The following is a 12,550-nucleotide window of genomic DNA, read 5'->3' on the forward strand; positions in this document are numbered from 1 at the left end:
CAGTTACTCAATTACACACCTTGTGAATGTTTCATGTAGGAACTATTTTCTTCCTACCGAACTACACCATCACTGTGCAGAAGGAAGCGTGCATCTACTCTAAAGGTTTGTGCTCACTTATTGGCCGTAGTTCGGTAGAAAGAAATAGTTCCTACATGAAACCTTTCACAATAAAGTGTTTGGATTATCTTGAATAACCTGTTCATGATTTCTGAAAAGAAACTCGTTTTTTGGCTCTTTGAGCACTCAGTCAGAGGAAAGTTATGCATTTTGGGGTAAACTTTACCTTTAAATACACATCTTACGGAATAGTTAAACAAATAAAAAAGGTATGAGTGACGAAAACATTTCAGGGTGATGTAGCATCTTTTATATAGAATCATACAGCTGGATAAATGCACTCACTCGACATAGGACAACAGTTAGTTACTTAAAATTAGCTGATTTAGACTTTACATTAACCGTCTGGACAGATGTCATGTTCACATCTGCCAAAAAAACTTCTTGATTGCAAAATATGAACTTGAGATTTTATGATGCAGGAACTTTCATTTGAGGAAACGTCTCCTTGAGTTTGGACTGAGTATCCCTCTTGAAGTTCGCATTCCTGGACTTAGCACGAAGATGCTTCTCTAAGCGCAGCCTGCAAGACGGAGAAATATAAAAATAAAGAAAACATTTTGTTTTTGTAAGATAACAGGATTTTAGAGTTGAACTCTCCACACACATCTTTTACATCTACAAAGACATTACACTATATAAAAAAAGGGCACAATATTGCATGTGTGCCATATCTTACCTTATGTGTGGTTGGACGAACTTGGGGGTGAAGAACCTCTTACGCTTATACCTTCTGTTCATGTACCAAGGAATAGCATATTCTTTAAACCGATACCTGAGGGAAAGAAAAGAGTACACGAGTGATGCCACTTCCCACATTACATTTTCTAAAGCTGAGCCCCTTTGAGGTACTGCAATCAGGTTACAGACCACCTGCAGTAAGTCTAAATCAGCTTTGCCTACACTTCTGTTGAAAAAGATTCTTTGCGCTTTACCACCCGTTGATCAGTGGAATAATGTAAAACATGAGTATTAGTGTCAGAATTTAACACTGGTATAATTCCTTCCTTCCCTGCCCACTTACAAGTCACATGAACATAGCATACGCTCTTCATCACAGGTCTCCATCCTCTCAGTCTGTACAGAATTTGGTAAAAGTCTTTCTCTGCCCCTCTTAACCTTAAACAACATGAACCAAAGCGGTCCAGCATGATTCCAATAACCTATTCTTGAATTTAGTTTTTAAACCATCGCTTTTGCACTTAGTGCTTTTAGGATTTATGATCAATTTGGTCTTTGTATGAATGTTCTGCCTGCAACTTTGTCTCTTTTGAGAATCAGAGCCAGTGAGATTAACTGTCAAAAAAGAGTGCTGCATTTCTCCATGTGCACGTGTGATATAATGTATACAGAGAATCTGTCCTCACCAGTAGGCGTATCCAAATATGTTCTTCCTCCAGGCACCTGGTCTGCCTTTCTCCTGTCCCGTCTGCAGCAGCCGCAGAGCAGTCTCTCTCTCCTTCACCACCGACTCCAGTCTGAACAATCCCCGATCAACCTGGGAGGAAGAAGAGAGCGAGGTTCACCTTAGCCAGGGCTCCTACTTCAAGACAAACACCCAAAATACTCCAGGTACAAACCGAGCAACCCACCTAGCTCTGTTGAAGGTTGAGTCAAAGTCGACCTGCCCGATTCTACATTACTCAGGGATCGTACACCATTTTAAGAGCACAAACAAAGGTACCTAAACCCCAAATTTCCAGACTTTTGCCTTTATCATCACATCTAAATTTTACAGAATAATTTTATACCCACAGCAATCAATGTATTTAGTGACGTTTATTTTAACAGCTGTTTATATTACCTTTTTATGTTTTGATCATGAGACAACGCACACATATGATGACGGGATTGTTTCATTTCAAACATTAAAAGATTTTTGGTTTAGAAGAATGATTGTGTAGAGGAAACACCAGATTATGTTGGAGATTCATTTAATTAAAGCATATTCCTGAACTTGAAAACATAATGGTTGAAATTAAGCATTTTCCAAACTCCAAGAACTAATGGTGGAGATATGACTTGAGCAAAATACCAACCTTCCTCAATCTTTCTGGACTTGTCATTGCAACCCTTTGTATTTTTGCCTCCTGCTGAAGTGTGAGCAGCAAGTTCTTCTCTTTCAACAGCACATACCTGAGATTAAACGAGAGCGTTACACACTGCTGACAAATGTTATTCATACATTGTGAATCACCAGTGTGATCTCAACAGCTTACCAGAGTTTGTGTAAATCTTCATTGCTCTTTGTTCTCAGATGTTTGGCAGTCCATGGTGCACCTACAACATTTCCAAACAATTTCCTATTATTAAAGCTACATAATTGCAATAGCCATGATGGAGGCATGAGCTCTCTTAACACTCAAATACTTCAGTGTTTTACCTGACTTCACGGTGGTCTCTCCCCAGTTCTCAGGGAAGTCAAAGAACTCCTCCAGCCCTCTCCTGCTGATGGACGTGTGCAGTGCTCGACACTGACCCACAGGGCTGATGGGACTGTACCAAGACAGGGCAGCGAGTGGAGACTTTTCCCTGGTAGGTGCAAAATAAATTCATAATAAAAAACTTAATAATGTCTTGTCCAATACTTTCTGACCCAGAAACTGATTTTAGTGATTGCTGGTTTGCTTTAGGGCTGTAACGGACCATCATTTTGATTAAGCAGTTTTTAATATCTCAGAAAATAGTGAAACATCCATCTCAGTTTCTCAAAGTCCAAGATGATGTATTTAAATGTCTTAAACCCCCAAATATATTCAGTTTAGCCTGCAAATTCAAAATAGAAAGGGGTACTTGTAGAAATAAGTAAAGCAGATTCAATTTCTCCTATTACAAAAGCTTTGTCGTATTCTAAATATACCCATGGTTTGTCAGATTAGTGCTCTATTTGCATTCTGTGATGACTTTGAATACAACCTTTTACAACTACATTTGTTGACAACACTATGAAGACCACCCAGTAACTGAAAACTTAATTTAAACATAAAACTGTCAGTCAAAAGAATATCACTTATGGATCACATGGATTAATTTAACGCATGTCTGCATTTGGCATAATGTATGTAAGACTTAAAATGCCTACCTTAATTTATTGGGACTGTTATTTACTGTATTTTATTAGATAATGACTCCTTGTCTTTACTAAATCTTCACTGAAACACAAACCGTCACTGAGGAGAGCCAGCTGGGAACACGTTGACTTTACTTCTAGGTCATGTTTCAAACACTGCAACTGCGTCTTACCTGTAAAGATGCTGGCTGGCATTTTGTCAAAGTAGAAGTACACTGGTGAGTATTAATCGCTGAGGATATCCTAAAGACGTTTTGAAACTGCTTGCAAAGAGTCAAAACGCGTCCTGCTGATGAGGACGCCGCCATCTTTACCGTAGGTCTTCCCACATTACCCATCATGCATTTCTCTACGCAACATATACATTTTTAATTATTTTACTTTTTGTTATTTCTACACATGTATTTGTTTAATGTTTACGTAATGTGTGTACGTTATAATACAATTAAACTAGAATAAATAAAAATACAAAATAAAAAGATGGCAGTTTCTGCTTCGCTCCGTCATCAACGAATCAGAGCTCGTGTTGTTGAACGGTCCTTAAGTAAAGATGGTGGGCATGAGTGTTCTCAGGTCTGCTGCTGCTATTGCAGCCAGACTGAGTCCTCTGAAGTCTGGAAATAATGCCGCAAATTTACTCACTCGAGTAATCCCACGGGCAGATAAAGGTAAGAGACGCTCTGGTCGTTTAAAGAGTGAAAAGTTTCACCCTAAAGGTGACCGTCTCTTCTTATGACCTTGCGACAGGGCTTGTTAGCATGCTAATATTAGCTAGCTGGTATCGTTTGCCCTGTTGTCAACAAAAAGTACAAAGTAGGTTAGTAACTTTACTTCAGTAGTTACAGATAGCTTACTCGTATTTGGCTAATACCATGTTTAAACTGCCCTCCTATTCCTTAAAGTCAATAGTAATTGTTAGCCTGTCTAATAGTTTAGTAGCGTTTGAATGACACCTCTCCCCATGTTATGTTCTCTTTTTCATATCTGTCATATTTATATACCTGTATTATACGTGTACATTACACTGCACTTTACTGCTTCTTTTCCACTTCTGATTAGATGCTAACTGCATTTCGTTGTCCCAGTACTTGTACTCTGTGCAATGACAATACAGTTGAATTTAATGTAATGTTATCGTGTTAGATTTCTCATACAAAATATTGTGGTTTACAATATTTCTGCCGAAATTACTCGTATGTCTAATTCATTCTAAGTCATAATTGGTAATACACAAACTTCTGTAATAAGTTGAGATCTTAAACACTAGGGAAATATGTGTACTTTTAATTTGTAAACACTATAACAATATAGAACCCATTTAACTCAGTAGGATGCACATTAAACATTTTACCACACGATTTTGTAAACCTTAGAAAATATCAAAATATATTATATCAGGATAGCGCTGTGATATTGATCATAAAAGGGATTTTGCCCGCTCTTGATTTAATGAGGAACAATCATCAATATTGTGGATATAATCACATACTACAGCCTAATAAATCTATGACATTATCACAGGAACCAAAGTCACAGTCAATCTAGTTTTTATATCATGACCTCAATACTATGTCAATAAAGCACTTAACTTTATTTGTGAAATTATTGGTCACAACACTATCACGTCTTGTCTTGCAGTGGCCGTTCGTTGGGGTCATGGAAAGAAAATGTTTGTCATCAAACCCACTGACTTCTATGACAGGAGATTTCTGCGCTTATTGGTGAGTACTGTTAGACAATCTCAATAATTTCCTTTGATCATGAGAAATTAGGGTTTGTCCCAGCCCAAATTTAAGAGCTGCACTTTGTAGATAATTAGATCAATGCCAGCAGTAGTCAGTGTGTCAATAGCCCTGATGTACCTGCTCACTCTTTTACCGTTTTGACAAGGATACTAAAAGCCTGTAATGTTACTCAAGTTCAGCCCCCCCAACAGTCTTTGAAGTTTTATTCCTGAAGGGATTTGCATCACTGTTCAGAACTGTTGTAATTTACTCATTAAATCCACCTAATAAATAAAGTGCCATTATTGCCCTTATTTTAGAGCATGTTTGAACATGCTCGATGTCATTATATTTCACAAATAAAGATGCACTGATCCAGAATGACTTTCATTTAGTTCAGTAATAAAATAACCTTACACTCTTGTGTTATTATCATTACAAGGACTCAATAAAGAGGCAACCATGCAAGCCTCAAACTCAAAAGTGTACAGCATTTCTGGTCTAACAATTACTCCTTTGCTTGTAGTTTCTCTAATTATAGAAGTGCAATGTAATGAAAGCCATGCATGAAATGTCCACTGATTTTGCATCAAAGTAACAATTATTCCTGACATGTTGGCTTGGCCACACCTTTAGTATTAATCACCCCAGAGCAACTTTACAATTTTCAGTATTTCATTTTGTGTTCTCTCTTTCTTTTCAGCAATTTTACGTCCTACTGACCGGCATCCCTGTGGCTATCATTGTCACATGTGTGAATGTCTTCAAGGGTAAGTAAGGCTATGTCTTCAAGCTTTCAGTATCAGTTGTGAATAGTTTGTCATTTAAAAATGTGTATTAATGATTAAGTCAAAAAGAAATCGCATGTTACTTTGCATTGAACTTGAGTATGATTTGTGTTGTGAAGGTGAGGCAGAGCTAGCTGAAATTCCTGGGGGCTACGAACCTGAGCACTGGGAATACTACAAGGTACGTAACAAGCATCTTATCTCAGATGTCCTTTTTGTGTCACCGATCTGAACCCTCGTTCAGAGAAAGATGGGCTCAAGCATGCATTCAATTTGGAAATGGGTATCAGTTTGTGCATACCATAATCACCCTTAACATCACAAAGCCTTCACTGCTGTGCCAACCTTTTTAAAGCAGCTGTGTTTGCCTATAGTGAATGTATTATGAGCATTATGTCTGCAAAAATTAGACCAAAGATTGTTTAAAGTGCTATTTAGACCTAAACAGAGTTCTGTAATTAAACTTATTTCAGATGTACATGTACAGTTCTCCTTTCATTCATGTAGTAATATTTTAAGTAATAAATGTAAAAGGATCAAATCTAATATTGTCACTATAGTTGTTTATTCAGATCAGATACATTTGCAGTCATTCAAAAATAATTGGGTCTTGCGTGTGTCATTGCAGCACCCCATCACCAGGTGGATTGCAAGGAATTTTTATGATTCCCCAGTGAAGGACTATGAGAAGATGATGGCTGCAATCCAAATAGAGAAAGAAAAGGCCGACATGAGGTTAGTTTTAGTACCGGTGTGTTATGTTGTAGCTTCTGCTGTGTGAAGGTCAGAACGCAGCTGTGATACAGGGGCATAAAGACATTTCTAATTGCCATGAACTTCCCCAGCGACAGAAATAAACTGAAATTAAGTTACGGCATTTATTGTACTATCATGTACTAAGCATTACAGCTAAAGGAATCCCTTAATCCCAGGTTTATGTGTGAGTCTAGTTTAATCACACGAAAATGTGAATGAGATTCAGTGTGTAAGCAAATAGGAACGTTTTTTTGAAGAAATGTCTTTGGTCATTTTTTTCTGGCTCTGAAAAGGGAGCGGTGTTGTAGCACTCTTGGATTCACAACTCGCTCTTGTTTTATTTTATTTCTGAAGCATGATTTCATTAATTCAGTGCCTGTTTGTCGTCAACAGACTGACAGAGCAAGAGGTGCGTCGACAGATGAAAACGAGAGGAGACGGCCCCTGGTTCCAGGTGGACACCCCAGACAAGGAGCTAATTGACTACAGCCCCAAGTCAACACCTGACCATTAGTCCGGGTGTGTCTGACATCAGTACATCATGCCGCTCAATCTCACTGTTTGTACATTTTTCCCCTTCTTGCGTAAATAAAGTATCTATATGTACTCGTATATGTTGTCCTGCAGTGGTTCTATTGGTTTCATGATGCAAAAATGTTTTAACTTTTTTGTTTTTGTTTATAAACCTTGATATTTAAAACACTTCCACCTGCCCAACCATGAGACTGTTAATGCCGAACTGTTTTTAAATGGTACAGTTTTAGCGATAATGCATGTGTCTGAGACGTACTAAGCATACAACTCAAATGATCTGCTAGAGTTGCATGATAGTTTGTAAACGGATGATTTCATATAGTTTTGCTGTTGTTAAATGCAGCCCCTATTTACTTAAATTCGTCAAGATTTCGTTTTTTGTTTTTGTGAGTGATTGATCTAAAATTGATCATTTTGGGGGTAAGATATTCCTTGACATCTGTGTGTTAGGTAACATTGCTGAGCAGAGGTAGGTAAGATTTAAGTCTTAATGTCCACTCTGTCTCTGGATGCTTCTGTGTCCTCTCACAGACCATCAATATGCAGAATGGGGGGGGGGGATTCACCCTGTAGCTGTGAATACAAGTGTGTATGTCTATCCTCATGTGTCATCCCATTACCTGTCCAGGTGGTACCCTGCCTCTCACCCAGTATGGTCAGAATAATCTCCCACACAAGAATAACCAGGCACAGATCATAGATGGATTACTCTCCAAGTATGGAGTACTAATTTTATTATTTATTTGAAGAAAAGTCCTGAATCGGATGTATCCATTTGTTTGTTTTACCCCAAATGCAAAAGAAAATTAATTAATTCGTGGAATTTATATAGTTAATTTCCGGGTTATTTTATCCGGAAGGACTCCGGAAACAGTTGCAGGGTACCGAAGGACTAGAAGGGCGGCAGCTTCTGCTGTGGCAGGGGCAAAGCAGCGGGTGTGGGAGAAGTTCGTAGAAGGACTTTCGGTCGGCACCAAGGTGCTTCCGGAAAACCATCCGGTACCTCAGGAGGGGGAAGCGGGGAACCATCCAAGCTGTGTACAGTAAGGGTGGGACCCTGCTGACTTCGACTGAGAAGGTTATCGGGCGGTGGAAGGAGCACTTTGAGGAACTCCTGAATCCGACTAACACGCCCTCTATGGCTCTATGGTAGAGGCAGAGCTGGAAGCTGATGGGGGATCATCGTCAATTCCCCTGTTGGAAGTCACTGAGGTAGTCAAACAACTCCACAGTGGCAAAGCCGCAGGGGTTGATGAGATCCGTCCAGAAATGCAGAAGGCTTTGGGTGTTGAGGAGCTGTCTTGGTTGACACGCCTCGTCAACATTGCGTGGAAGTCTGGGACAGTGCCTAGGGGGTGGCAGACCAGGGTGGTCGTTCCCCTATTTAACAAGTAGGACCAGAGAGTGTGTGCCAACTACCGGGGTATCACACTTCTCAGCCTCCCTGGTAAAGTCTACTCAAAGGTGCTGGCCGGTAGTCGAACCTCTGATTGAAGAGGAACAATGCGGATTCTGCCCTGGTCGTGGAACAACGGACCAACTCTTCACTCTCGCAAGGATCGTGGAGGGGGCCTGGGAGTACGCACATCCAGTCTACATGTGTTTCTTGGATCTGGAGAAGGCGTATGACCGGGTCCCACAAATGATACTGTGGAAGGTGCTGCGGCAGTATGGGGTGAGGGGGTCACTTCTGAGGGCCATCCAATCCCTGTACACCCAATGCGAGAATTGTGTCCGGATACTCGGCAGTAAGTCGGACTCGTTCCCAGTGAATGTTGGCCTCCGGCAGGGCTGCGCTTTATCACCAATCCTGCTTGTGATTTTCATGGACAGGATATCGAGGCGTAGTCGTGGAGGAGAGGGGTTGCAGTTTAGTGGCCTGAGGATCTCATCGCTGCTCTTCGCAGATGATGTGGTCCTGATGGCGTCATCGGTCTGTGACCTTCAACAGTCACTGGATCGGTTCGCAGCCAAGTGTGAAGCGGTTGGGATGAGGATCAGCACCTCAAAATCTGAGGCCATGGCTCTCAGCAGCAAACCAGTGGATTGCCTACTCCGGGTAGGGAATGAGCCCTTACCCCAAGTGAAGGAGTTCAAGTACCTTGGGGTCTTGTTCGCGAGTGAGGGGACGATGGAGCGAGAGATTGGCCGGAGAATCGGAGTAGCGGGGCCGGTACTACAGTCGCTTTACCGCACCGTTGTGATGAAAAGAGAGCTGAGCCAGAAGGCAAAGCTCTCAATCTACCGGTCAATCTTCGATTCCTACCCTCACCTATGGTCATGAAGGCTGGGTCATGACCGAAAGAACAAGATCACGGGTACAAGCGGCCAAAATGGGTTTTCTCAGACGGGTGGCTGGCGTGTCCCTTAGAGATAGGGTGAGAAGCTCAGCCATCCGTGAGAGACTCGGAGTAGAGCCGCTGCTCCTTTACGTTGAAAGGAGCCAGTTGAGGTGGTTCGGACATCTAGTAAGGATGCCACATGGCCGCCTCCCTAGGGAGGTGTTCCAGGCACGTCCAGCTGGGAGGAGACCACGGGGAAGACCCAGGACTCGGTGGAGAGATTATATCTCCTCACTGGCCTGGGAACGCCTCGGGATCCCCCAGTCGGAGATGGACGATGTGGCCCGGAGAAGGGAAGATTGGGGTTCCTTACTGGAGCTGCTGCCCCCGCGACCCGACCCCGGATAATCGGTAGACAATTGAAGGATGGATGGCTGGATGGATTTACAAATGTATACAGGACATGTATGGTAGCTTCAGCTAGGTGCCCTAAATACTTAACATCTGTTGCATTTCTCATTCCTATTTTACACTTTTTATCTGTACTGTGTTTGAGTTTGATACTAGAGTCGTGGATTTGCCTCATAATGACCAGATCACACATCAATTAATTAATTTGATATTTATTTGCAATTAACGAGTACGTCCACCTGGTGGCAGAGCTGTGCAGACACGATGATTGTTTTCTGATGGACAAAGCCTTTTATATTTATAAGATGAATGTAATTTAACCTTTTGCTGTCTCTCTTTTAAAATTAGATTTCTAATTTATTATATTTGCTAAATGTTACTGATAAAATATAATACATATTTTTTTAATTGTTTACTATTTTATTAATTTGAACAACAACACAGAGTGACGGTTTATTTTGTTGGATAATGCGATAATAAAAATCAAAGTGCAGCTCATATACATGCTTTTCCCTGAGACCTGGAGGGTGAAACATGCTGTAGTAAGTGTGGGTGGCTTTATGAATCATCCTCGGAGGTGGGAGGGGCCCTTCCCCGTGTAGAAAGCGTCACCACAGTCAACAGTACCAATGTAATATCTGCGCAGGTCTAAGATTTTTGCACGAAAAAAAAAAAGAAAACACCCAAAAGAACAACATTAGCCTCCATGCCCTTAGCTCTGCCGCCTGTGTAGCAAACCAGCCTCCACCCCTCCGTCATTTTATTAATATGTTTTTCAGCGTCACATCCCCCTGGCCGGAGGAATGTAGAGACGGAGTGCTTTAAAAATAGCATCCTCTCCTCTGACAGCGCTGCTCCGGTGGCTCCGCTGCACTGTGGTGCGAGAAGCAGGAATGCGAAGATGGCTGCAGACCTCGGAGAGCTGCTGGTCCCATACATGCCCACCGTCAGGGTGCCCAGAACAGGAGACAGGGTTTTCAAGAGCGAGTGCGCCTTTTCCTTCGACTCTCCCGTAAGTGTCCACGCACACATACCGAGACATGAGCCGGTGGTTTGGGGAAGGTGTCGCGAGCGGGCTGACGATCTGTCTCAGTTTAACAACACACGTGAATCTGCTGTAATGTGTGTATATGTGTCTCCATGGCCGCCTTCCCTGTGAACTTTGGAGAAAAATAAATAATTAAATGTTGTTTACATCTCAGAAGAGAGGGATGGAGGGGTTTCCCTTTGTGCATGGAGAGGTAGACGGTGCAGTTCAGGCCACATTAAATACACAAGCTAACACACCTGCGTTGAGCTTTGAATAATGTTTTTAAAAAGCGTTAGCTGCCCTGTCAGGTTGAAGCTGCGGTGTGTGAGTTTAAAGCTACATTAATGGTGTTTTTATATTTTAAATCTGTTTGAAAATTGACTTGAAGCGTATGAGTGGTGGATTAAATAAGTTTGTAATATTACTGCAATATTTAAATTTGTATTTGCGTGAGTTAACAGTGAGTTTATCTGGATTAAAACATTTTAATGTGCTGTTTAGCCTTTGATAGCCTACAACAACCAATTTATATTGTGATGTACAATTACAACTCACTACTGTGTTCAATAGTGAGTTCACGATGACTAATCAAAAATGTATGCCATATTGTAATACTTAAATTAACTTAAAGTACGTTGTTATACTCCAGTGACTTTTATAGTGTAGTATATTTGTATGTTATTGTGTTACTAGAAAGTTCATAGAAAATCTCATGATGTATGTTTTCATTATTTTTTTAAATTTTCCGTTTCTTATTTTATTAAGACAATAGTGATAGGGCGTCAAAACACAATATTTTGATTTTTATATAATTTCTTAAACATTTGAAATGTGATAATCTATAGATTGTACGACCTTCCCTTTACTCGTAAATACTTGGGACGGACAGAAAGTCAGAGTTTTTGGCATTTTCTACATACAACATAAAAACCTACTTTTTCGACTGAAACCGTTTTTAAATGTGACTCGGCTGTCTGGAGTTCATCATGTTGGCCCGAGGACTGGTTTATTTTTATCCTTGCACTGTTGAAGCTCAAATGTCACTCTGGGCCACTTAAAGGTTTATCACAGGGGTTTATAAAGCCCACACTGATTGCGGATTTAGGTTAGTTTTGAACTGGTCATTTTTATGTGTTTTGTCTCTGACCGTCCATGTTTGAAAGAGCAGGAGGTTGTTTCTGTCAAAACCTCTACTGTATTTATCCTGTATTTTTTAAAACACTTTAAATGTGAGCAACAGGTCACATGCAGACAAAATGATACCTTTTGTATCCTGTAACAAGTTTCCAATACAGTAAGTCAACCTGTGACATGTGTGGGCCAAAGTCCACAGCAGTTCTATGAGGAATAAGGTTACTGTGTTTTTAAACCTGTGGGTCCTGAGTGCCCCAAAAGCAAAGAGTCAGTGAAATGAATTGATAGCGTCTTTGAGTACCTTTTTAAAAGCGCTCTATGAATAAACTGGATTATTATTATTATTATTATTATTATTATTATTATTATTATTATTATTATTTATGTAGCTGTCTGTAACAGGATGCACATATTCTTAAATTGAAAAAACGCGGCATCAAATTGCTTGTATGAAACAAAATATCAGAGATTAATCCGATTTTTTAGACATTCTTTGTCTAAGAATAATGTCTGTTCAGTGACTGTGATTCTGTTGATTTACAGTAAAATAAATAAATAACAGCAGGCATTTTCTCAAATAAAATGAGAGAGTGAGAGAAGAGTGCTGGAACAGTTTTTTGGCTGTTAGACAAAATGTGAGAAAAAAGGGCTTTTTGAAAATGGGCTTGCAGAATCATTGACACATCTCTCTTACTTGCATT

The 12,550-nt window shown here is 40.4% G+C and overlaps 3 protein-coding genes across 5 annotated transcripts in view; 2 read left to right on the top strand and 1 right to left on the bottom strand.

The window, feature by feature from the left end:
• Nucleotides 1-250: 250 nt before the first annotated feature.
• On the bottom strand, nucleotides 251-3,545 carry mrpl47 (mitochondrial ribosomal protein L47). The gene is made up of 7 exons (XM_029429177.1): nucleotides 3,365-3,545; nucleotides 2,504-2,655; nucleotides 2,340-2,400; nucleotides 2,160-2,256; nucleotides 1,488-1,618; nucleotides 800-895; nucleotides 251-643 (listed from the first exon to the last, which is right to left on the bottom strand). The coding sequence occupies exons 1-7, from the start codon at nucleotides 3,529-3,531 to the stop codon at nucleotides 532-534; spliced, it is 816 nt and encodes a 271-aa protein (XP_029285037.1). The 5' UTR covers nucleotides 3,532-3,545; the 3' UTR covers nucleotides 251-531.
• Nucleotides 3,546-3,701: 156 nt separating this feature from the next.
• ndufb5 (NADH:ubiquinone oxidoreductase subunit B5) lies at nucleotides 3,702-7,070 on the top strand. The gene is made up of 6 exons (XM_029429176.1): nucleotides 3,702-3,858; nucleotides 4,829-4,911; nucleotides 5,618-5,684; nucleotides 5,822-5,883; nucleotides 6,331-6,437; nucleotides 6,852-7,070. Exons 1-6 carry the CDS (start codon nucleotides 3,741-3,743, stop codon nucleotides 6,970-6,972), a joined length of 558 nt encoding a protein of 185 aa, XP_029285036.1. The 5' UTR covers nucleotides 3,702-3,740; the 3' UTR covers nucleotides 6,973-7,070.
• A 3,292-nt stretch (nucleotides 7,071-10,362) lies between these two features.
• usp13 (ubiquitin specific peptidase 13) overlaps nucleotides 10,363-12,550 on the top strand; it is a 30,839-nt gene continuing 28,651 nt past the window's right edge. The window contains exon 1 of one of the 3 annotated variants that reach the window (XM_029429339.1): nucleotides 10,363-10,697. In XM_029429339.1, the coding sequence (XP_029285199.1) occupies nucleotides 10,587-10,697 (111 nt within the window). In that variant the 5' untranslated portion in view covers nucleotides 10,363-10,586. The remainder of the gene's footprint in view (nucleotides 10,698-12,550) is intronic. The other 2 variants (XM_029429338.1, XM_029429337.1) reach the window with 2 other exon arrangements.

Source organism: Cottoperca gobio, chromosome 4 (genome assembly GCF_900634415.1).
Source record: "Cottoperca gobio chromosome 4, fCotGob3.1, whole genome shotgun sequence".
In the NCBI taxonomy this organism is placed as follows: Eukaryota; Metazoa; Chordata; class Actinopteri; order Perciformes; family Bovichtidae; genus Cottoperca; species Cottoperca gobio.

What these genes read in the sequence shown, in the direction of transcription:
- mrpl47 (XM_029429177.1), bottom strand. Translation starts at nt 3,531, where the DNA reads ATGATGGGTAATGTGGGAAGACCTACGGTAAAGATGGCGGCGTCCTCA. An exon ending in TGCCAGCCAGCATCTTTACA is followed by an intron (nt 2,656 to 3,364) that starts GGTAAGACGCAG and finishes TTTTGCACCTAC; the next exon opens with CAGGGAAAAGTCTCCACTCG. An exon ending in ATATTTGGATACGCCTACTG is followed by an intron (nt 896 to 1,487) that starts GTGAGGACAGAT and finishes TCTTTCCCTCAG; the next exon opens with GTATCGGTTTAAAGAATATG.
- ndufb5 (XM_029429176.1), top strand. Translation starts at nt 3,741, where the DNA reads ATGGTGGGCATGAGTGTTCTCAGGTCTGCTGCTGCTATTGCAGCCAGA. An exon ending in AATCCCACGGGCAGATAAAG is followed by an intron (nt 3,859 to 4,828) that starts GTAAGAGACGCT and finishes CTTGTCTTGCAG; the next exon opens with TGGCCGTTCGTTGGGGTCAT. An exon ending in AAAGAAAAGGCCGACATGAG is followed by an intron (nt 6,438 to 6,851) that starts GTTAGTTTTAGT and finishes TGTCGTCAACAG; the next exon opens with ACTGACAGAGCAAGAGGTGC.